The 25,995-nt window shown below is 37.6% G+C and overlaps 1 protein-coding gene across 1 annotated transcript in view; it reads right to left on the minus strand.

The window, feature by feature from the left end:
* The window catches only part of FGD4 (FYVE, RhoGEF and PH domain containing 4), a 204,901-nt gene that overhangs the window by 41,152 nt on the left and 137,754 nt on the right, over positions 1 to 25,995 (minus strand). The window contains exons 3-6 of the mRNA XM_060166600.1: positions 23,189 to 23,372; positions 17,869 to 18,376; positions 2,192 to 2,281; positions 69 to 214 (exon numbers count right to left, since the gene is read on the minus strand). Of these exons, the coding sequence (XP_060022583.1) occupies positions 69 to 214; positions 2,192 to 2,281; positions 17,869 to 18,376; positions 23,189 to 23,372 (928 nt within the window). The remainder of the gene's footprint in view (positions 1 to 68; positions 215 to 2,191; positions 2,282 to 17,868; positions 18,377 to 23,188; positions 23,373 to 25,995) is intronic.

A 25,995-nucleotide genomic window follows, 5' to 3' on the forward strand; every position in this document is an offset into this window, starting at 1 on the left:
AACAGCTGAATAACACAGCTTCTAGTATGACTGCCTTAGATATATTATTTGCTATCTATGCCTCTTACCATTCTTGCATTCTTTTCTCCAGCTCTGGCAATAGGAATTTACTATGGAAGGCATTTATTGATGAAATATTAGAAAAGATTTTATTCACCATCTCTGCTGGAAATGAGCCTCGATTTGCTTCTTCCAGTAGTTTGCAATAAAATACCTGAATAAGAGAATTAATACAAACATTACTTCAAAGTTATTGGTTAACCATCTAGCACTGTGCTAAGGCACATAGTGGGCTCTTAGTAACTTTTTGTTGAATAAATGGAAAAGTTCGTGATTCAAGAAATCAATCATTTTTGAAATGTAGGAGTGAGTATATGCTTTAAGAAGAACTAGGAATTAGAATTAGGAAGCTTTGACTCTAACCTAGGCTATGCCTCTATCTGTGGGATGTTAATCTTTTCTGTTCCAGAGAATTTCCAGTTGAGGGTAACAGGATTTACCCTTCCTATCCATAGGTAGAGTTAAAAGATGGAAAACTATACAGATGCATAATACCTGTGGTATTTTCCACTCCTCTTTATATTTTGAGTGACTTCTATGGCACATATTACATATTGCCCTTTATTATAATTTGTTGGCATGTATCTCATTTTCCCTATTAAAACTGTATACTCCTTGGGGAGGGAGAACATTGTGATTTACTTCTCACAGTAGAAAAGGTGCTTAAAAAATACATGGTCAATGCATGAACAAAAGAGTATTTCAGTTCTCACATGTTTTCCTGCTTTAGTAAATAATAATGCATGGTAACTTGAAACTCAGAAATGAGGATAAAAAGATCTTCTCTTGTACATAATAACAGGTATCTTAAAGACAGTAAAAAAAATTTTGCGGTCTTAGCTCTACTCTAGTAGGGCTACTATACCTCTTAATTGCCATTCTGTTAAATGTAGGCAGAAGGAGGTCTGTTCTTTCATAATGTCCAGATGGTTGTTTATTTTCTAAATTCACCTCCATTGCATTTTCTTGAGAGGCAAAAAGAATACCAAATTATGTCCTTAGAGACTCCAATAGGATCTTTTAGTAATTATGATTAAATTCTAAAAGGTCAGCAACAGTAGCTGACAAGATAATATGGATGGAAAAAAAAAGAAAGAAAAAGAAAAGTGCAACTTGGTAGGTGGAAAAAACACATTTCTACTATGGGAATACCTAAAAGTTTCAGGTCTGTAATCACCATGAGGAGAAACATTGTTTCAAAGGCACAAACCAACATGAATTGGTTGACTTATGGCGAAATTCTTTGGAAAGTGAGTATTTGAGTCACAAACACATTATCTCAGAGAACACAAGTCTTAATCCGGACCCTTAAGGCTCACCCTAACAGGCATGTAGTCTGCTCTAGGAACTGATAAAAAGGTGTGCCCAGGATGGCCTGCTCCCACGAAGTTCCATTTTTCCAACTGCAGTAGCGGGACATCTTCTTGCAACTAATTTACTCAAAGTTGGCAACTTTATCTTTTAATAAGAGGAGTCTGTATCAGCAGACAATCTACCAATTATCTTGATCTTTTATCACTGAAACAGGATTAAGAGGCCATCATGTTTAACAGTTATTCTTAATGATGCATTTTAAAACTTTCTTTGCAAATGTATATTTGAGATGATTCACAAGCATCTACCATGATGCAAGTATAAAATGTTTTTCACATATTCAACAAATATTTACACCTGGCACTGTTTTGAATGTTTTATGCAAGGCCGAACAAGCGAACTCTCAAAATTCCTTCTGGCCCTATGACTGCAGGAATTCAGATCATTTACAACAGCAAGTGAGACAAGAATCAGTGATGTATTCATGCCAGCATCAGAGTCTCCTATTTACTAACATGGCCTTCAGGATCACAGTAAGTGGGCAAGAAACAGAGTAGTGTTTAGGATTGAAAGACACAGATAAATGCATTTTGCGACTCCTACAGAGAGTCCTTCAATCTGTTTTTTATGAATTATGAAAACTTTATACCTAATGAATTCACTGATAGAGCTGAAAATGTTAGAGATCTCCTTGAGGAAATAGCTTTCACTTGCCAAAAATGGCTAGGTCCTTCTTGCAGTTTCTAAAACACTTAAATTACTAAGTTAAAATGATGTATAATGCCAAAAAATAAAATACTGAAAGGGAAAATATTACCTGATCTAAGAGGTCAAGTCGGCTGACGTAAGCTCTTTCTGTAAGCAAAAGTTCATTGGCTATTTTGTGAAGTTTTTGCTCATTAGTCTCCTGAAAACAGAACAGATATTCACATATCAGGAAATAAAGCTTGTACAGTATTTCTCAAGTAATAAATATTATCAAATGATTTCATCAAGGACTTCCCTGGTGGCGCAGTGGTTAAGAATCCGACTGCCCGTGCAGGGGACACGGGTTCTAGCCCTGGTCCGGGAAGATCCCACATGCCACAGAGCAACTAAGCCCGTGTGCCACAACTACTGAGCCTGCTCTCTAGAGCCCGCGAGCCACAACTACTAAACCCGCGTGTCACAACTACTGAAGCCCGTGCACCTAGAGCCTGTGCTCTGCAACAAGAGAAGCCACCACAATGAGAAGCCCGGGCACCGCAATGAAGAGTAGCCCTCACTCACAGCAACTAGAGAAAGCCCACTTGTAGCAATGAAGACCCAATGCAGCCAAAATCAAGCAAATAAATAAAACTTTAAAAAAACTGATTTAAAAAAATGGTTTCATCAAAAGTTTTCCTAAGCTTCTCAGGTACCCAATTCCTTTCAGTCATCAGGGAACATCCAACCAGAAATGAACAAAATTAGAAAACAGCTAGATTTAATCTATGATAACGTCTTTGATCTCTGTATCGATTAACACTATCTTCCACCTTTTCTTTGAAACTTCTTTTATCTTTTTTACTTCCCAGACACTATACTTTCCTCATTTTCCCCCTACCTCTCTCAGGCTACTCTTTGGACATGTTTTTATCACTCTCTCAAAGATCTTGTTTAATTATTAGCTCTATGCACAGAACTTTTTACCTTAAAAAAACTGTTTTTATTATGGAAAATTTCAATCATATATAGAAGTAAAGAAAATAGTAAAACAAACCCCCATGTGTCCATCACCAAGATCCAACATCAACTCATTGTTAATCTTTCACCTATGCTCGCACCCACCTCCCTCTATCTATATTACTTTTAATTAAATCTACACTTTAATATTTCTTCAGTTTATATTTACTTAACTCTTAAATATCTTTGTATAACCTTGCTAGTGCCATGAGGACAGGAACATTCTTTCGTTGTTAACTGCTCCATCTCTTGTATCTACTGCAGTGCTTCAATAAAACACTGACACTCAATAAAATATCACTGAATGAATGAATGAGAAGCAGTCTCACATGACTAACTATTGCTGGACATTTATTACCACTTTGACATGTTGTCAATCTAAGACCAAACTCATCATTTCTGTAAAATCTCCATTCTACCACCACCCTCCAACCTTACCATCCTAGCAATTGTTCCATCCCTTTCCAGTTAGCTGACTTAAATTACTTTAAGCTTAGTTCCCTACCACAAAATCCAGTCAGCCACCAACTCCTATTCATGGCATTTTGTCTTTAGCATCCATCTTTTAAGCTCTCATGACTGCCATCCTGTTTTGCTCATACCTTATCTCAAGCCCAGGCCAATCAATAGTTAGTTGCCCAATTAACTGATTCCATTATTTTTTTTGGCTCTAACCCACCTTGAATACTATCGTACGAGGAATTTTTCTAAAACTCTGCTCTGGGGACTTCCCTGGTGGCTCAGCAGTGGTTAAGAATCCACCTGCCAATGCAGGGGACACAGGGTCGATCCCTGGTCCAGGAAGATCCCATGTGCTGCGGAGCAACTAAGCCTGTGCACCACAACTACTGAGCCTGCGCTCTAGAGCCCCCAAGCCACAACTACTGAAGCAAGCATGCCTAGAGCCTGTGCTCCGTAAGGAAGAGTAGCCCCTGCTCGCCACAACTAGAGAAAGCCTACGCACAGCAACGAAGACCCAACGCAGCCAAAAAATAAATAAATAAATAAAATTTAAAAACAAAACAAAACAAAAACTCTGCTCTGCTCACCTAATGTTAATTCCCATAGGAAAACCCAAAATTCTTCAATAGAACTCTTCTCACTGACAGGATAAAATCCAGACTCTGTGTACCATCCAGAGTTGTTTCTACCTAGTTACTTTACTGAAATACTTTTCTCATTCTAGGAGACTACGAAATATAATAAGAGTTTAGTAAAAACTTTAGTACCAAAGCAGACCAAAGTGTACTTTAAACCAGTGTCTGATTTGTGTAAATGCTACATTTTAAACTATGTATAAAATGCTATTAAGTTGTATAAATGCTTCATTGTGTTAAACACATATGACATCTATTTTATGCTTTATATGCAATATATGTTCTAACGTGGTAGGTTACCACGTTGCTTCTTACAGAACTGAGGTATTTTTATGTGAAGTCTTTAGGGTAAAGTAATATAATACGTTTAAATAATTTGTGGTCTCAGAAACACTGAAATAAGAACTATGTAGTAATCGGCACTTCCCTGGTGGTCCAGTGGTTAAGACTCCTCGATCTCATTGCAGAGGGCCCAGGTTTGATCCCTGGTTAGGGAACTAGATCCCGCATGCCACAATTAAGAGCCTGCATGCTGCAACTAGAAGATCCCGTGTGCCACAACTAAGACCCGGCGCAGCCAAATAAATATTTTAAAAGAAACAACTATGTAGTAGTCAAATTCCATAATTAGTCAAAGTTTTGGTTTAACTTAAACTCAGAGTAAAGTACTAGCATTGTTGCTTGCCTACCTGGCATCCCTTCCCCGCTATCTGTTAATGGTATCCAGATTTGGTTAGTGTGTCTACCTAACTACTATGTAGCCCTTTCTTTGGGGAAACTGACCTTATCCACAGATCAAAAGGGGAGCCCTGAATGGTGTCACAATCAGGAGTATACAGCGATAGGTTCAGGGGCCAATGAGACACGAGGGAATATGCACTGGCAGCTTTGGAAAAGGAGGCTCCCTACTCTTAAGGAAGAACCATGAAAAAAGAGATCTCTCTTTGCTGCTCCACGTAAATGAGGGTACATGTAGTCTTGAGTGCTATAAGCAGCCATCCCATAACCACAGAGATGAAGCCAATAAACTTCCTTATTGTTTAAGCCAGGTCGAGTAATATTGGTGTTATTTGTAGCATCCTGATTAATATAAAAAACTTAAATACTAAGAAACATATGTAGTATATTCCATGAAACTGATAAACTTTCAAGAAATTTTTAGACAATCATTATTTATAGAGAAGTAAAATACTTAATGAACTAAAAATGTGACTTTCAAAGATGTAATTAAGTGTAATAAGTAAATACATAAGAATTACATCAACATTTCAGAAAAAGTGATATGCTGTTCTACACACTCACAGGAAATACTGACCTGCACCAACACTACAGCCATTTGTTTTGGTTTTTTAAGCCAGATTTACTGAGATGAAATTTATAATTACTAAATTATAAATTCACCTTTTGGTGAATAGTTCTAGGAGTTTTGATGAATGGTTGCAATCATGTCACCACCACCACAATTAAGATACAGAACATTTCTATCGAAACTTTTCTTAGGTCTCTGCAGTCAACCCCACTCCTCTTCCACCACCAGCTCCTAGTAATTGTTGACCTGGCTTGTTCCAGAGTGTCATGTAAATGGAATCACACAGCATGTGCCTTTTGAGTCTTGCTTTATCAAAATGCATTTGAGATAGATCCAAGTTGTTATTAGTAGTTCATTCTTTTCAAGCCCTTCATTTTATTCTAATAGTGGAGATATCTTTTTGACCCACTATACTCTTTTGTACATTCTAATTCTAGTTCTAGCTAATATCTTTAAAGAAAACAATCCAGCAGATTTTGTGCCATGATAAAATAATACATCTTTTGTAAGTCAGAGAATTCATTAAACAATAAGTCATAATGTCTATTATTGCTATGCAATGAAGTCACCCCAGAGGTCTTCCATATCCTACGAGATCTTAAATAGGAAGCTTCTAAGAAACAATCTTTTTGCTGACCGCAAATTATACTTTAGCTGAACGTGGCAAATTGTGGGTATCCTGGTCATATTTTGCAAAATCCAAGGGTATGCCAGCAGTTATTAGTAAAAGCTATATTTCTTCCACACAGATGGTCTTCTAACATTAGGTCCCTGACCTTGCCAAAGTCAACACAAAGTAAACTTGCTGACATATGGTTTAATCACTCACATATAAGGTTTGTGAAAAGTTACTAGGGATTCTGTGGTGGAAGTGAGGACATCACAGACTCATGGAGCCTTTCTTTAGGTTAATCACAACAATAATAGCATCACCATAATAAGAACAGCTAACAATTATTCACTCATTGCTTGTTATATGCCAGACTGTTAAAAGTATTTTACACAGATTGACTGGTCCTTACAAGTCTATAAAATGGGTGCCATTATTATTCCTATTTTATAGGTAGTATACACACACAACAAAACAAAATTCCAGAGCTTAAAAAAAGACATCCAAGGCTCAAAGAGGCCAGGAAACTTGCCCAAGTTCACACAGAACCCAAATGAATCAGATTTTATTCATATAAGAGAGTATGTGATTTTTGAGTATCTCTTCAGTAAATAGTTGGCTCTCATTCTAACCCTTCTTTGCAACAAAAACCAAGATTGTATTAAGTGCCTACAAGTGAACAGACTAACAAAATACCAACTATCCACTTAAAAATGAAATGTGCATTTTAATTTATATACTGATTATTTTTCCAACATAAATTTTATTTAAAGCAGACTTTTTAGCATTTAGTAATAATTATCAGGTATAAAAAATTCAGTCATATTTGATGTAACAATATGATGGCTTCCAAATTTTAAAAAATTAGTTTAGTTTCTGAAACTTACCTATAATGTACAGGGTCAACTACTCTATCAGACTTATGCTTAAATAATGCACAAAGTAGTTTTAAAGCTGCTGGTACATTGGGGCTGTAGCCTGATATTTTTTAAAATAGCACTTTACTAAGAAGTAATTTATTTTTGTGATTCTTTGGAAAACAATAATGGTTACACAATACTGATTTGATGAGTAATCCCATTGGATTCTTTTGCAGCTGAATACACAGGCTTGACTTTTCAAAATAGTTATAACTATGCTATTTAAAAAGTATCTTACTTTTGATATTCCTCTATAAAATAAAGGGATTGGTTTTCTTTCTTTTTTTACCTGCAAATATATACTCTATTGAAAGCTGATTCTCAGAGTATTGCCTCAAACAAAAATATACTAGAGTATACCTAAACTATCAGAACTGAGAAAGTAAGATACACTCCTCTTACACTAATAGACTATACAATTTATTTTCCCCTGCTCCTCTCTGCTTAATGCATTCCTAGGCTATTACTGTGTACCTTTATACCTCTGAGAATCTTTTCGTAGAGATCTGCTCCATTTTCACTTGGGTTAGGGTCAGCCTAGTTATTAGTCACTGTACCCACTGGCACATGAAGCATTGCAGTGTCAGTTCTGCCTCCTTCCTTGCAGATGTCACCAGCTCCTGCAGGTCTTTTCAGACCTTTTGGCATGTCTCTTCCATATGGCGGGAGCCAGGACAAAGAGCAGCTCTCAGAGTTCATTAACTGTATAGGCAGAAAATGCTTGTGTGGAGCCAGCAATTCACTCTTCAGAATCTTAGTGCCATACGCCCTGCACATGTCTCAAAACCCCAAGCAGGGGAGTAGATATTTTGAAAAGAATTTCACAAATGCCAGTGAGTAACTGTTTCCTGAAAGATGCTTTAAGGGCAGAATCTTAAACTGTTTAAAAAGGAATCAGATATTGATACTATGCTTTATAACTCTTCAATACATGTTCTCATGTGATTTCATTTTAAGCAGGAAGTTTTTCCCCTAAAAACACTGAATCAAAACTACTAAAAGTTCTTATAGCCTTTTCCATATGTATATTTATAACATATTCCATATGTTATATTTAAAATAATATCTATATAAATTATCATGTTTTATAGGACCAGAATGGATGTTTCTTGCTCGTGAGGAATTTCTATCCAAATCTGTCATCAGTTAACTGTATTCTACCATGCAGAAGGAAGATGTGGTTTTGTATAGGTATGTGTCCCTGCATTCCCTAAAGTCCATTCTCTCATAGCAAGATGAGTCAACTTAGGAAATAAACACTTGATTTTGTACCACAATTCATGAGATGCATCAACATTTTGATATGTCATTTTTTAATGTATTTACAGACATCAAAATCTTCAGTGTGGTTCCAGGTGATAATTAAAAATTAGATCACAATGATATTTAAATGTCACATAATTAGTCTATCATCTCAAAACACAACTTAAAATCTTTAATTTTGTGTTAGACACCTTCATTCCAGTATTCTTTCTCAGTATACTGAAGAGCAAGGTAATCAAGGGAAGTTATATCATAAGTGAGTGACAGGGGCAACTCCCACTATTTATTGGCACTATTCTACGTTCTTCACATGAATTATCTAATGTAACCCTCTTAATATCTCCCGTGAAGCAGGTAGCGTTATCCCCTCATTTTATAGACGAGGAAGCTGTGTCCTAGTGAGGCTGGGTAACCTGCCCAAAGTCACACAGCTAGTAAGTGCCTAAGCTAGGATTCAATGCAGGTCTGTGAAAACAAAGTTCGTACTCTGCTACCACCTTTTAACTAAGAGAACTCCCCCTGGATCTGGGGAACAAGAAAATGAAAAGCTAAGGGAACAAAACACAGATTTTGTGTTCTATTAAGATCATGCAATAATGCCATAAGTAAGGTCACGTGGTCTCAGGGAAGAGTTGTAATCAGGAAGAAATTTATCACCAGGTTCACATTACAAGAAAAAGAGAACGCCCACTATGACATGCAGGCATTATTCCTTTCCCTGCTGCATAATACAGTGTCACAAGCATAAACAGTCTGGTACTTTAACATGATCCTTCAGGAAGCTTTGGGAGCAAAATCCAAGCCTAATTGTGACCAGAACCAATATTTTTCAGATCTATGTCCTCTATACTGTTTACCCAATTCGAAAGAGGAGAAGAGGCAAGTGAGAGCTTTTAATCTGAAGGTTTAAATTACATCCTTTTAAGAGAGGGTGGGGAGGAGGGAGAAAGAGCCTGCACTGAGACAGTTTGGTTACTTGCACAAGATCAGACAGGAAGTGACAGCAAAGAGAGAAGAACTTTGCTCTTCTTACACCCAATTTAGTATATATTAGACTAAACTGTCCTTTGGGTTTAGCAGAAATTAAAGATCAGACACCAAGAAAATGTAATATATACTCACAATCAATAACTGAATTAAACTATCCCAAGCCTAGGCAGAATATCAAAGTAATAAGGTCACATAAATATTTCTGGTGATGATTCCCCAGAGTCAAGACTTTGTACACAGTAGTGACTGCCTCACATGGCATGAGGCATGCAAACTTATCTCTGTGTATCCTGTAAGGGAGCACCTTAGTTTAAAATAGAACTGAGAGAGAGGGGCTGGGATCTTCAGCAGGTAAGCTATGTTGAATTTTGGTCTATTAAGGGACATCTCAGGTCATGAATCTATTCATCTAGATTTACAAATGAGGAAACAGGATTTTTATTTTATGTTTTATTTAACAAACACAGCTCACATTGTTTCAAGGCACTGTTCTATGTACTTTACAACTATTTAATGATCTATGCCTTGTAAAAATGTTATGAGGTAGGTAATATTACCTCCATTTTACAGATGAGGAAACTGAGATACAGAGATGTTTAAGTGACCTGCTCAAGGCCACATAGCTGGTAAGTAGCTGAGCTGGGATTCAAACATAGAGAGTCTGGCTCTTGAGCCTATCTTCCTGACCACCAGGTTATGCTGTATCACTCTGTTTTGTTTTAGTTTTTTTTTACGCTACATACAACCACCACTGTGTTTTCAAGATCTGACCTTTCCTTTTCTCTCACACCCATACTGAATCTTTGTGTACCCTGTGACCTCCAGGCACCTGACTTTCCAGACTCTGCCTGAGTTCTCCATTTCTGCTAACAACAGGTAATTCATCCTCTCAGCCATGCTCCAAACCTTGGCTTTATCTTTGAGCTCTCCTTTCCCCTTTACCCCATGATATCTTAAGTAATGGTCATTTATTTATCTTAATCCTCCTTCTCGACTGGTAGTTTCCTCTTTGAATTTACTGCAGTGACTTGAACACAGTATGTGTGCAATATAGATTCACTGTATTTAATCTGAACCCCCAGGTTTACTGAGCTACTTAGCTATAATGTGCCAGTAAAGGCCTAGGTCTCCAGGTTAACTTCTAGTTCCACATTCTAAATGATGACCATCCTCACAAGCCCACCAATACCCGCCCCCCGTCTCCCACCCTCTCAACCCCAGTGGTTCTCATGACACTGCTCTCTCTTCTTCTTTCCCCTCTCAGACAAATCTCTATGTTCCCCTTTCGATTATGCTTGTGCTCTCTAGGGCTCAGTTCTTGGCCTTCTTCTGGTTCCTACACATTCTATTTCGGCAATATTAATCACATGCTTATGTACATCCTTTTACATTCCTACCCTCTTTCCTGAGCTCCAGATCCATATTTCATCTGCCTAATTAATATCTCCAAATGGATGTCTTGCAGGTACCATAAACTGAGTAGCATAAAAGTAACCTAATCAGCAACTCTACTCCCTCCCCTCATTCCAAACACAATCACTTTCCTTCTCGTCTGTCATCTCAACCAAGGCCTGCAGAGTTATACTAAAGTGCAGTGTCTGAGATCACATAGCTGGGAAGTAATGGGGCTGGGATTGGAACTCATCTCTTAATTCTAAAGCTTTCATCCTTAACCAATAACCCATAATGTCTCCAGAATATTCCATTTTTGTTTTAGGTATCTTTACCTGGACATCCCACAAGTCCTTTAAATTCATTATGTCTAAATCCAATTAATTTTTTTGCCCCCCAAATATGTTGTTCTTTCTATTCTCTTGTAGTTCAGTAAATGGTACACCGTCTGCCTCTTCATCCAAGCTCGGAGTTGAACATGACTCATTCTCTACATCCAGCCACGCAGTTCTCAGCAATCTCTCTCCCTTGCCCTAACCCTCTGCTTCGTCCAGGACCTCTTCCTTTCACACCTGGACTACAACAGTTGCTTACTAACCATGTTCCCTGCTCCATCTGTTTTCCTTTCATCTGAGTCATTTTTCTAAAACCCACAGATGTATAATCATGTCACTTCCATGCTTTAATTAAATGCCTCTTAGGCCAGATAGTATTAGGCTTATGGAAAGTTTGAAATAACATGGGAAAATACCTATGTTTAATCCTACAAAACAGGATGCAGAATGACCATACATTATGCTACTGACATATATTTTTTTAAAATATCAGCTGAGAAAAACAAGCTGGAATGTTAGATATCAAAGCATTTTTCTCTGGGTGGTAGAACTATGAGTGATTTTGTATTCTCTACTCTTTGCTGCATTTTCTTGATTTTCTATAAGGATTATTAATTTTTATTCAGACTTTAAAAAAATCTTTAAAAAAAAGTCTCCATTGTTTTCAGGGGAAAAAGTACAGCTTAGGCACACAAACCCATTGCAATTTATCCTTAGCTTACCTTTTCTTTTTAAGCCTATCCTTCTACTCCCACACTCATTTCACTAGCCCTTCTGGCCTCTATTATGAGGCCAGAAAACCCCTAAACACGGCAGCTACCCTCTTGTTTCTACTTCTCACACCTGCTCTCAGCCTAGATGCACTCATCTTCCCTACCTCCCTGTTCCTGCCTATTCTGGACCACCAGCACCTCCCACTCCTCCTTCAAGCCCAATTCTGCTGCTTCTCAGCAGCCTGCCCCTCTCCAGCATTCCTCCAGGCACAGCTGTTTTCTCATCTGTGTTTCCCAAGCCCTTTTTGCAACATATCATGCTGATTTACTTATGTCTTTCTCCCCTCAGCAGACTGAGGCTTTGTGGAAAGGGCTTGCCTTGTTCATTTCTGTTTCCAGCACCAAGGAGAGTGAGCCTGCATACTGAATTTTTAAAGTGAACAATAGGTGGTTTTATTCAGGTGCAGGCTCTCTGAAGCACACTTTTTCTCATTTCTTTCTTATATCTTTCCAAAATACTAAACGGAGTCACCACAACATAAAGAAGTTTCTGGGGCTTCCCTGGTGGCGCAGTGGTTGAGAGTCCGCCTGCCAATGCAGGGGACACGGGTTCGTGCCCCGGTCCGAGAAGATCCCACATGCCGCGGAGCGGCTGGGCCCGTGAGCCATGGCCGCTGAGCCTGCGCGTCCGGAGCCTGTGCTCCGCAACGGGAGAGGCCACAGCAGTGAGAGGCCCGTGTACCGCAAAAAAAAAAAAAAAAAAAAAAAAAGAAGTTTCTGAGTTCCCCATCAATTCTAACTGAATAATGAAAAGCTACCCTCAAGGCATTTATGAACTATCCACATGGTTAGTGAGGAAACTTTTCCATTATTCTACACATCATTTTAAAATGCCTACGACTTTAGTTGGAGCTGTCATTACAATACTAGCAACAATGAAAGATCGATTAGTAAAGCTGGATAATTTCTTCGCTTGTGTTGCCTTTCACTTTCTTGGAATTAAAGCTGATTTGGCAAAAGAAGAAACAGAGGTGTAATTTAATACTTGCCTTCAAATCTAACAAGACCTCAACAGTTGTCCCCTTATCTTTCAAGAAGTGAACCAAAAGAAATTTAAAGCTTTATGCGGGGGTGGGGGGGTGTATAAATTGGGAGACTGGGATTGACATGTACACACTACTATATATAAAATAGATAACTAATAAGAACCTACCATACAGCACAGGGAACTCTACTCAATATTCTGTAATGACCTATATGGGAACAGAATCTGAAAAAGAGTGGATATATGTATAACTGATTCACTTTGCTGTACAGCAGAAACTAACACAACGTTGTAAATCAACTATACTCCAACAAAAATTAATTAAAAAAATAAAAAGTAAAGCTTTATAAAAAAAGGACTTGTAGCCCATCATAAGAAATGGATGAGCAAAGTAAGCATTATGTTTTACCTCTCAGAAAACTTTGATATCTCATATTACACCCTATAAAATTAATCAACAATTTTAAGAAATACAATTAAACTTAGGAGAAATTGAAGGAAAAAGGAAAAGTGAGTTAACTTGTATTATACCACTGGTTTTCTGTTTGCAATTTACTTTTTTTTTTAATCAAGTCTCACTTTCTTTCTTTTTTAAAAAATTAATTAATTAATTAATTAATATATTTTTATTTTTGGCTGCATTGGATCTTCGTTGCTGCGCGTGGGCTTTCTCTAGTTGCGGCGAGTGGGGGCTACTCTTCGTTGTGGTGCGTGGGCTTCTCACTGCGGTGGCTTCTCTTGTGGCAGAGAACAGGCTCTAGGCACGCAGGCTTCAGTAGTTGTGGCACGTGGGCTCAGTAGGTGTGGCATGTGGGTTCAGTAGTTGTGGTCCACAGGCTCTAGAGCACAGGCTCAGTAGTTGTGGTGCACAGGCTTAGTTGCTCTGCGGCATGTGGGATGATCCTGGACCAGGGCTCGAACCCATGTCCCTTGCATTGGCAGGCAGATTCTTAACCACTGCACCACCAGGGAAGTCCTGAAACTTACTTCTGAATGTGCTTTTCCGTCATTTTTTCCCCCTAGGAGATAATTATCTTTTTTAACTTTTGAGTATGTTCAAAAGTTATAAACCCTCAAGGCTTATATAAAAACATAAGTAAAATAGCAATTAAAAAACCAGAAATAAGCAGGAAATAAACATTTACGTTTTTTAAAAGATATATGTTTCTATAAGTCTCTACATTGTGGACACCACCTTCATGTATCTGCCAACTTCATTACATAATTTCTTTCATTTTTGGTGAAAGGGAAGATTAACTTTTAAAAAATCTGCTTCTTTTACATTCTTGATAAAATTGCTATTATTATAGTTTTAATACATTGCTACTTTGAGCTTATGTTGGCAATAACAGAGATTTGTTATTTCTATAAACATTAGTCTTAAAAAGTGCGTATCTACACACTGATATTTGGCTTGCTGTATGAAATACAGAGGAAGGAAATACTTTGAATAAATCTCAGAAAAAACTACCAATCAACCCATGGAAATATAACCTGGATATTAAAAGACTCGTGAAAACCGTGAAGAGAAATTTTCATTTCCACGGCACAAATTGATGAGTGCAGCATTCAACACAGTGCATTTCTACTAAAGCTCACCCACTGAAGCCTACAAATCTGAGAAAAAATAACTATTTTTAATGAAATTCATTCTAACCCATTTACCTGAGTCTCCTAATATAGTTTAAGCTATTTATGATAACCCAAATTCATCATGACAAACAAGAATTATAATACTGTTGTTATCCCCTGATGCCCTCAAGTACCATCCCTGAGCACGCACATGCATACACACTATGATAGTCGTTGACCCCTACCTTTCCTGTACCTTACGGATTTTAGTATGTTTCCTTATAATATTGTATAGATGTTATGGAAAAAACCTAACAAACTTTTTGGCTCACCCAATGATATCTTCCTTTTAGCAGATTTCAATCTGTAATCTGCTGTAATACATGATTAACCTTAATTTAAAGATACTATTAACACATTGTGGCTGAAAACTAAAGGTATCATAAGGTGCTAAAATTTTTCTTTGATTCTGAGATTTTAAAGAATTATCTGATTACTTTGAGGTGTCTGGCTATATTTAGATCACTGGTGCAAAAAGTTTAAACAACGGAAAAGTGTTGCTTTGCTAAAGTGTAGTAGAGTCAACAGTTTCAATGAGGTAGGTATTATCTTTTACACGGTAAAAATAACAGTATTCTATATTCACCACTGTAAGTGATTCTTGATCAAAATACATCAGATAATCAGTGAAAGAGTTACACAAGCTGAGACTATTTTCAAGTCTGTACTCAATTATTAATGATGATTGTTCAAGATATATTTTAATATGTGTCTACTTTCCTGAACTATCTTTGCAATTCTATTGTACCCCCACTTTCCATCCCCCAATCCCTCATTCTTCCACTCCTGGTGCACAATGTCCGTTAAATTTAATTCTGGTTTAAATGAAAGCCAATAACACTATTCTGATGTAAACCTCTATATCAAGTTATATAAAGACTGAGGTAACTTTTTTTCAGTTGTCTGCATAATGAAACTCAAATACTCCATGATGTCTTAGAAGTTCAACACATTAGATGGTTTAAGAAGCAGCTGACAATCTGGAGGGCTATGCTAACAAAGGAATATACCTACATACAACAGCACAGAATTATTATATTATTATCACTAAGGAGAGACTTAAGATCAGACTCAGTTTATATTCTTCAACTAAAGAATTTTAGAACCCTTTAATTAGAGGATTTAATTGACTTGTTCAAGGTCATAATGTTGGTTAGTGGATGTACAAGAAGTAGCATCAAGATTTCCTGGTTCCAATTGTTTAGTCTACTATATACTACTAACTTAAAATTTTTTTAAGTTTATTTTTTATTTTTAATTGTGGTAAAATACACTTAACATAAAACTTATCACCTTAACACTGCTAACATTTATGTTTGCATTTTGGAACAAGGAAAGGCAATGTAACAAGCACTAATGCTTGCTACTCTAAAGCAGCAAAAGAGAACACATTGTTACCATGAAGAAATTACATTCTAATACTCGTTTTTGGATGGGAGACTCATGTAGTATTTAGATCAACAGCTCTGCAGAGAAAATTTCCTTTTTCTTCCCACATACAGCATGTGCCAACCACTGCTTAAATGCCCATTAGGAGAAAGACCAGATGTACTATTCCATGTCTCACTAATTTAATAGGAAGCCCTATTAAGTCTCTCCCAAACCAAAGAAGACTCATCTATGAAAATGTATACATAATAATATATGACATGGGAAAAAAAGTAGTACCCAGCAACCACAGGCATCATCACCAATTAAAATATTTCTCTTAATAAAAACAGCTCTTACTGTTTTACAAATACTTGCTGGTGGCATCATCCCAAGTGTAAAAGGACAGATGTGAGTCTTGAGTTCCTTGGTTCTAAACTTCTTTTCCATTCACTGTGATTTAAACACAGAGACACTAAAATCTACTACTATATCAAGATGTAAAGAGATTCACTTTGCAAAGTCCTGTTTCTTTAATGTTTCAGATATTGTTACCAAGTATGATTCACTTTCTCCCACTCACTTCCTTATTTAAACTTTCTCTGCTTGAGTCAGCATTTAAAATTAATTCACTAACTGGAAGAAAATAAGCTATTGGCTCTTTGCCTATTTGTGATTTTTTTTCAGGATCACTGTAAATTGAACTATAAGATAGACTTCACTTTAAAGTTCTGAACACATCAGTCAATCATTTTTTACTCTAATATTTTAGTATCAGTCCTTTTGAATTTCTGGCTATGTTAGTGCCACTTAAGATACAGCATCATAAAAAAATTCTAAATAGATTTAGGACTTGGATTTATCCTTTACAAATTTTCCTATAATTGTCCGATTTTCAATTATCTGCTCTCCTACAAAGATTGTTATTTATAATATATAAGAGAGACTAAACAATGGAAACTTTTTTCTTGTCTTCAGAATTATAAACAACTCCCCACTCCAGGGAATGCTATGATAATGCTTATATACCATCTTTGATCCAAGACATTCCAAGTGCTTTGTAAAAGCCATATTTATTGATCTTTCCAAAGCACTATATTGACCTGAATAAAGAATACAAATGCAATCGTCTTGTTACTGAAATTGTATAAAAGTTTCTGCTATAGCCCAGGTAGATTATGAACATATTTCACCAGCAAATCAGCTCTTCGTTAGCTCAGAAATGCCATTCAGGTGGTTCATCAAACTGCTGCTCTGATTAGAAAGGAAATGAACTTCTAGTTTGCCACAGTCTCACTTCTCTCTAGTCTATTCCTCATGGCCGCTGCATTCATTGACATTTCCTGCAATTAGGCAGTTACACTTGTGACTTCTTGCATCAGGACACAATACCGCCCTGAGAGTCAGGACACAAGGAGTCTGGGCTTTTACTGTGAGCCTGGAAAATCACTTAAGCTTCCTGGGACTGTTTTTTCTTCTATAAATGAACTATGAACCAAGATGGTCTTCAGCATTATATAATTTCCTGTTACTTAGACCATAAATATTAGGGATGCAGCCTTAACATTTGGGCAACAAAGAACATTTTCTTCCAATGTAAGTAAAAACAGTATGTTTGTGGTTTTCCTATATCAAAGTCTTCACACTGTTCTGAATCTTGAAATCATAATAGAGAGATCAACAGAAATTACATAGAAGAAAAAGTGGAATATCTCCTCAGAGTAGGGAAAACATGCATCGTCAGCTAGAGCTTGAAAACTATTCAACCAGTGGTATGGGTGATCTGACTTATTCATCACATAAGTGCTATAAAATAGTTTTCAAACCATAGTGGAATAGTCAGTCAGTGCTTGAGACTTCCCTGGTGGTCCAGTAGGTAAGACTCTGTGCTCCCAGTGCAGGGGGCCTTGGTTCAATCCCTGGTCGGGGAGCTAGATCCCACATGCATGCCGCAACTAAGAGTTCGCATGCTGCAACTAAGTCCGCATGCCGCAACTAAAGATCCCGTATGCCGCAACTAAACATACTGCAACGAAGATCCCGCGTGCCGCAACTAAGACCCGGTACAGCCTAAATTAAAAAAAAAAGTCAGTGCTTCTTCCTACTTATGCTTTACCTTCATCTCATGGTGCTGGTCCAGCTGTTCCAGTTCTAGGGGGCTTTCTCCATCTTCCCTCTCTTGTACCTTGGCTTCTGTGTCTGCCCTTCCTTCTTCCAGGGGGAGCCGTGGGCCGACATGTAAAGTCCTGCAGCTAGTGTCAGAAGCATTTTCATCACAGTCATTTGTTGTGGGGGATGCAGGGTCTGTGGCTGTTTCCTGTCTTTCTCCATTCACTAAGTTTGTATCGGGCAAGGGCTCAGAAGTTTGAATAGGAGTATCTGGGCTAAGAGTGGCCGCTTTATCCTCCTCACATTCCATCTGGTTTTGTGCTGCTACCATACCGTTAGCCACACAAGTCTGTGCACCCTGAGACTGATCTGTATCATTTCCCTGCTTCTGTGGTGAGTGTTGGGAGAGGAGTTTTTGCTGAGGTGTGGTTGTCAATCCATGCCTTCTCGGGGTTCTAGGAGCATTTAGGTTCACAGCAGAATCTTTTTTCAAATCACTGTAATTTGATAATGAGCTAAAAGATAAAATACAAAGGAAGTATGAAAATGTTGGCATGGACAAGTTCTAGAATAAAAACAAATTTATTCTAGCTGTTTAGGGATATTTAGTGAAGACATTTTTTTTCCCTCTGATGGTTTTAGAAACATAGGTAAGAATATTCCAGAGTAACTCTCGGTCTTTTAGGATGCTAAACATTTAAATAAAGATAAGCCTGAGCTTTACGTATAGGGTTGAAAACATTTCCTTGGGCTGTTTATTAATATAGCTAGTTAGTAAAGACTTAGATGTGTGAAATATTTAATAAGGCCATCTTATCCCAAGATTTTTACTTTCTTAACATTTTAAAAACAAGTATAGTTAGCCCTCAATTTATGGACAGGTTAGAAACAAAGGTTATTTTTCTTTGGAAAGCAGAACACATTTCTCAAAAATTTTATTGCACATGTTTCCATAGCCTCCTAACTTGTCTCTCTCTCTGCTTCCACACAGATCCCCTTCAATCTAGTCTTCCCAAGTTGGCCACAAAGATCAAACTCTCAGGGTTTGCCCAAACACTTGAAAGTAAATCTGGCATCTTGATCATGGCCTATAAGACTCTATATACTATAGCCCCCACTAGCCCTGGCCTCATTAAATGCTATTCTCTCCTCACTCACTGTGCTCTTGTCATACTAGTCACCTGCTGTTCCCATCCCCAATAAGCAAATGTGCATATCTAAGGGTATTTGTAGTTGCCATTTTCTCTGTCCAGGGCAATCTTCCCCAAGTCAATGGTGTGGTTTACTCCTTCCCATCATTCAGGTTTCTGCTCAGACGTCACCTCAAAGAGGCTTAATCCTAATAGTATGTTGGAATTTAACTGCCAATATATTACAATGTTCCTATGGAAATATTTATATAGTACTTTAATCTAGGATTCCAGTGAGGACAAACACAAAACTCTGGACTTCAGTCTTGAAGAGATTCTTACGACCTAATGAGGAGAAAAAATTAAAACAGACTAATGCTCTGTGACAGTACAAAATGTGCTCGTCTTGTTCTCTGCTTTATCCCCACCTCTGAGCACAGCACTTGACATGTGACAGTGCTCAATAAATAGCTGAGGAGCAATGAATAACTCATCGTGATAGTGATCATGACAGTAATTCAATAATAGCAGCAAACATTTATTAACTGCCAGAAACTACATTAAGCCCTTTACATTGATTATCTTGTTTCATACTGATAATAATTCCAAAATAGGGACCCCACAAATAGAGAAATTGAGGCTTAGAAACTTATATAATGGGGCCAATGTAACGTGGCTAACAAATAATAAAGCCCGTGTTCAAACCGTGAAGTCTGACTCTAAATTCTGTAGTCTTAACCCCACATTATAATAATACACTGGAACAGGAAGGATGGAGTGAGAAACAGGTGAGCAGGCCACATACAAAACGTGGGAAGAGGGCTTCCCTGGTGGCGTAGTGGTTGAGAGTCCGCCTGCCGATGCAGGGGACATGGGTTCGTGTCCCGGTCTGGGAAGATCCCACATGCCACGGAGCGGCTAGGCCCCGTGAGCCATGGCCACTGAGCCTGCGCGTCCGGAGCCTGTGCTCCGCAATGGGAGAGGCCACAGCAGTGAGAGGCCCGCGTACCACAAAAAAAAAAAAAAAAAAAAAAAATGTGGGAAGAAAGTCCAGGGCTGGCATCTTCCTCAGCACAAGCAGAGGTTATGGGGTGAGGGCTCATGAGGGATGTGGGGAAAGGGCACAGCAGAAAGGTCCATGGACAATGCTGAGATGTGTGTTACTGTCTCCCTTCACTGTACTCCTCCCAGATACTGCTGATCTGGACTGGAGAACGGGAACAGGGAATAACAGTAAGAAAGTAAGTAAGAAAGCAATAAGAGAAGAAAAAAGACACAGTAAAGTTTATCAGCACAGGAAGGAAAGGAAAAATCTGGTACGGGAAAATGTCATATAAAAGTTGGAGGTTGTCAGTATAAGTAAATGTGACACACTCCACCGCTGATATCTGCCTTCTAGGAGCATATACCTTAGGCCTAATTTCTCCAAAAGTCCTTGAAGATTTGAATCAAACTGCCCTCCTTTTCCTGAACACATCAGTGTCCAGCAACACAGTGGAAAGATCCTTAGCAGATCCTCTGAACCAAACTTTGGACTTACTTAGGATTTTTGGAAAGGACCACTTTGGATGACAAGTAAGAATTTCCTGTAATAAGTGATATCCAGGGGATATGTGTGTGTGTGGAGGGGTATAGGATAAGGTGGGGAGGGAAGGTTTAGTAAAAGCAGTGGTTCAACCAATAAGTAGCAGATTCCTGTAGATGACAAACCATGGGGAGAAACAGTTGGCCTTGCAGTGTCATTGGGAAAAAACAATGTTCAGTTTTGTGAGAAAATGTTATTTACTTCTTCTAAAATCCTAAAGTCTTTCATAGGTCAAAAATCCTAGTTTCTCTTACTCTCAAAAAATGAAAACAAAAACAAAAAATGGAATAATAAACCACAGTAAAAAATAAATAAATAAAGTTCACTTGCTCCAAATACATCCTCCAAATCACTCCTATTAATAAACCAGAGGGCTTCCCTGGTGACGCAGTGGTTGAGAGTCCGCCTGCCGATGCAGTGGACACGGGTTCATGCCCTGGTCCGGGAAGATCCCACATGCCGCGGAGCAGCTAGGCCCGTGAGCCATGGCCACTGAGCCTGCGTGTCCGGAGCCTGTGCTCTGCAACAGGAGAGGCCACAACAGTGAGAGGCCCGCGTACCACACACACACACACAAAAACGAAAGCAATAAACCAGAGCTACTTAGATTATTGCAAAGAGCAAAACTATGACGCATGGGTAAGGTTTTAATAGTGCCATATGGTCTTACATGACCCCACTGGAACAGACATTGGTTCTTCCTGTCAATTTACTGTGGTAAATCAGAGCCTGCAGAATCTCCCTCTATTCCACCAAGTGCTAGTTTAAGCTGTAATAACTGGGGTAAAATCGGACAGCCACACTGCAGGCACATGGACCTCACTGAACAAGGAATAAAAACTTCCATTCAAGTCCTATAGATCCAATGCAACACTAACCCATACTTTTTAGGGCCTGTTCCTACTGGAAATACCTCATTAAAAACATATAATTATTTTTCGTACTGGCAGTGGACTCTGCCACAGGTAACATCCCTTCAGCAGACTGGCCCAAATGCTCACATTACATCCTATCTGCTCTTAGAACAATTTCGCTTAAAATGCCATACATTACATCTCTCCTTAGAGCCAACCTTCAAGTTTTGCATCAAAAGATGACTTTGAATCTGTTAACGCTGGAAGAGTGAAAGAAAACTGATTTGGAAAAATATATTGAAAAAAGTTGATATGGAAAAACTGCATGTTTTGTGTATGGAGAGGAGGAATACAAACAGTGGGTTACCAAAATAGTGAGGATCAGAGGACTCAGTCTTTGGAATACTGACCCATTCGGGGCTTCCCAAAGCTACCCCCAAATCTGAGGATACAGGCTCTGGCATGCACTCTGGATAGGGGTCAGTGCTCCATCCCCTCCTTTTATTATGCAGTCACTGGACATGGCCCTGGGAATCTGCAAACATGCTATTGAATCAACTTGCCATGAGAAACAAAAGAATTTTCAATGGAAATAAATCATTCTAGGAAAGATTACTATAATTTAAGATATAAAAGGTATTAAAAATCCTACTTCTGAGGGGGAGATGTTGAAGTTTAAATATTTATGACTCAAGTTCCCATAATTGATTAAGAACAGAAACTACTTTTCTCTAGAATTTGTTAGTAAATATAGTCTCACAAATGAGGGACACTGCAGTTTTGTACTTGGTCACAATTTCCAGAAGATCTTAAAGTATTTCTAAGCTATGATTCATTACATAAATAATGCACCCTGCAAATAACTATTGAAATCACCTAATGGGAAACCATTCCCAAATATTACACTAGAATGAATGGAAATATTTGGCTTCAAGGATGAAAGTGAAGTTATACATACTGTTTAATTATATACAGACTTTTGGTGATATATAAAAAATCCTTCTGATAAAATTTTTTTTAAATTCTATTTAAGTCAGTGATGGGAATTCTAAGAAAAAAACAATTGAGTGTCATATAAGTAGAAAAGCAACTTATGTGAGCTTTTTTTTATCTTTAAGTGAGAAATATACATTTCGGCTACCTTTGTGAACCGTCAGGACTAAAGAATATAAAATTATAGCTAATAAATACGAATGGAAATTTAGCATGAATTTTGTTATTGCCAGTATCTCTTCACAATCCTAGTACAGTACAGGGGTATGGGGAGAGGGGAAACAGGGACGGAATGGATACAGAAGACCCACATTAAATAAAATGGGTCATAAAGAAGAGATGGGACAGGCCCACAGGAGTTAAATTCAAGCATATGAAGAGAGAAGCAAAGAAACAGAGACAACTTCCTGCGTTTCCAACCCAGATTATCTAGTGACCAATGGAATGACCCCAAGGAGTAACAATACACAGAGTGATATACACAGATACGCAGGAAATGAGATCTACACAGCACACAATGTGATGAGAAGGCTGGGGCACAGAGCACTGCACACAGGTAATATATAATATAATATAATATAATATGAATGAGAATTCATATTAGGGCAAGATTAGCATTTTAAAAATTCACTCTTTCTAAAGACCTACCAAACCTAATGGAATAAAATACTCTATTTTTTATTTTAAAATCTGTAACTATCATACTTTTTAAAAAACCAGCTTTCTTCTCCCCCCTGCCTTCTCCCATTGTAAGTTAGCTCTTACCTGCCTCCTTCAAAGCGACTGATGAGATCTGATATCTTACTGGGTTTTTCTTTTGAGACACAAGAAGCAGAGGCAGGTTTAACTTCCTCCATCCTTGGTTTTGCACTAGATAAAGCTTTATGCCTGGGGGTTTGGTGTATATTGGACGAAGGTGAATTCTGCAGGTGTAGTGGCTTTGGAGGCACTGTAGAAAAAGAATTAATAGAATTCAGTATTTCACTGATATTTGTTCCTTAACAAAAGAATTCTGGTGTCCTGAGTGTAAAAATCTTTACCATTATCAACCTTTTGTAAAGGGGTCTGTCAAATTTGTACTGAACCTTAACCAAGAGACCTTTATCTATCTTGGATAGATAGATATTCAAGTGGTTCTTTTAATTTTAAGTGACTTTAAATATGGCTTTATTAAACATCTATGGATCTACATATGGCTATGACATTCCAAACTCTATTAGAGATAACATAGCAGTTATTTATCTACACAGAGAAAGGAAAGCACTAAATTTGAAACTAATTCCTAGACATACATTGCTTGCTATAAAACAGATTTTCTAACAACAGGGTGATAACAGATACACCAGAAACCAGAGCTAGTAGGTTAGACATAAAAGCCAATAAAAAACCCAACGAACAACAGTAATATAATATTGCACTACTTAGAGCATCTTCCCAGTTAAAAGCACCTTATCTCATTTGACCTTAGATGAAATTTTTTCTTTACAGTCCTCTGAGGTAGATCATTATTTGCCTCCTATGTCTATGAAGTCTTAGAGAGCTTAAGTGATTGGCCTGGCGTAACAAGGTTGATCATATTTCATAACTGGTACCCAGACTCTAGCTCCTTCCATTATTAGCACTGCTCCTCATAATACATCTGCAAAAGGTGGTTATAGAAGTTCTATTACTATTGTCTGCTACATTAATAGTTGCCTAGCATTAATATACCACAAATCATTTGGTTACTAATAAGTCCTCCACTCAATTAATAGAATAGTAACAGATCATTTCCAAAATACTAAAATCTACAGGTTTTCCCTAACAGATGAGAATTCTGTAGATGAGAAAATATAATATGTCACAAATGTTTAATCAGTACAGGAATTACTTCAATTTTGAAAACCAACACAGTATCATTTTTCTCTTCAATTAACATTCTGGGTAAAAGAATATATAACTATACATGTTTTAACAAATCAAATAGAATCATCTCCTTTTTTCTTTTTTAAACCCTTTTCCTAAATTCTGGAAAAAGGGTGGGGAATCATGTCTTCTTCTAATTACATGCCCCATTTTTCCCAGAGCTGTTTACCCTGGTTTTCAGTAATCTCATCTCCTTTATGAACTTAGCTAGCTGACAGCTGCCTGATGCTCACTGGCCCAGATTTCATCATTTCTGTGCCAGTTATCAATTCTTACAGAGAAGGGAGAAAAAAACATATACACACACACATATATACGTGTGTGTGTGTGTGTGTGTGTGTATATATATATATATATATATATAAATATATATAAAAACACAATGAGCTACAGGTATAACAATTTACCTCTTTCCCTGTCAACACAAACCAGAAGAAAATTCCAGTGAAAAAATGAAATGCTTCTTTTTATGAAAATGATACTATTTTCCAAGACGTACTTGGGGGTGGGGGTGGGATGGTTAGTATAGTATCCATTGGAAAGGAAGAGGCTTACACAAGTGTGACATTTGTTCATTTTAAGGAAAAAGTTCCTGTGTAGAACAAATATATACCAAATAGTAAACCAGGACAATATTCCACCCCCCCAAATAGTTTTAATATTAGGAATAATTTCAATTTCCTAACTAGAATATTCAAAGAAGTGAATGTGTTCTTTATCATTCTGTGTGTAAAGATTGTTATAAAATAACTCTTCCATCTAGAGTTTACTCAGTGAACATTCCTTCTTTGATACTTGCAAGATGCAAATAAAATGATATGTATCAGCCAGTCAGTTTCTCAGAGATGACTCCACCGACTTTTCCCATCTCAATTATGCCTCTTTTAAACTGCATCATAGCACTGTGTACTTTTTCTCTAAAGTGCTTATAATAAATTATTATATAATTATTAAGTAGTAATAAGCAGCACTAAATAATAGATCAGCAATAAAATATTAAATACATTATAGATATAAAGCTTTCCACAAGTCTGGAGTCCTGTTAGGGTAAGGAATATGTTTGTTTTGATCATAACTATATTCACAGTAACTATCTGCACAGAGCTTGGCAAATTTGTGGACTACGTGAAGAAACTAATGTGTCATCAAGGAGCTCATATTCTAATGGGGAGACAGTTTAAAGATGTTGATAAAGCAGAGGACGGGGTACACAGTTAATTTAGAGGCACAGAGGAGGCATCTATTTCAGCAAGAGAGACAATCCAAATGTGTATATTCACTGGTTTATGATACATTTTAAATAAAAGAGCACAAATGCTACATGGTATATGACAAAAATCCCAAGAGGGTCATGAATGGCTAAAGTGTCAGAAACACTGTCTTAGAGGAAAACAATGCATACTCTGATGAAAAGACATAACTGACAAGTGAAAATGATTCTTTTCTCTTACTCTCATCATTTTTGATTTTTCTTTTACACTATGGAGGTCAACATTTCCAAATGCTCTCTGGACATCTCCTAGGTGTCCTATCAGCACCTCTGGTTCATTATGTCTGAAACTCTACTTACTACTTCTTCCCCCTGCAGCCCAAAGGATGTAAACAGAAAAAAGTGTTCAATCTAACCAATAATCAGAGAAATGCAAATTAAATCCACAATACCACTT

The sequence above is a fragment of the Lagenorhynchus albirostris genome, chromosome 11 (assembly GCF_949774975.1).
Source record: "Lagenorhynchus albirostris chromosome 11, mLagAlb1.1, whole genome shotgun sequence".
Classification (NCBI taxonomy): Eukaryota; Metazoa; Chordata; class Mammalia; order Artiodactyla; family Delphinidae; genus Lagenorhynchus; species Lagenorhynchus albirostris.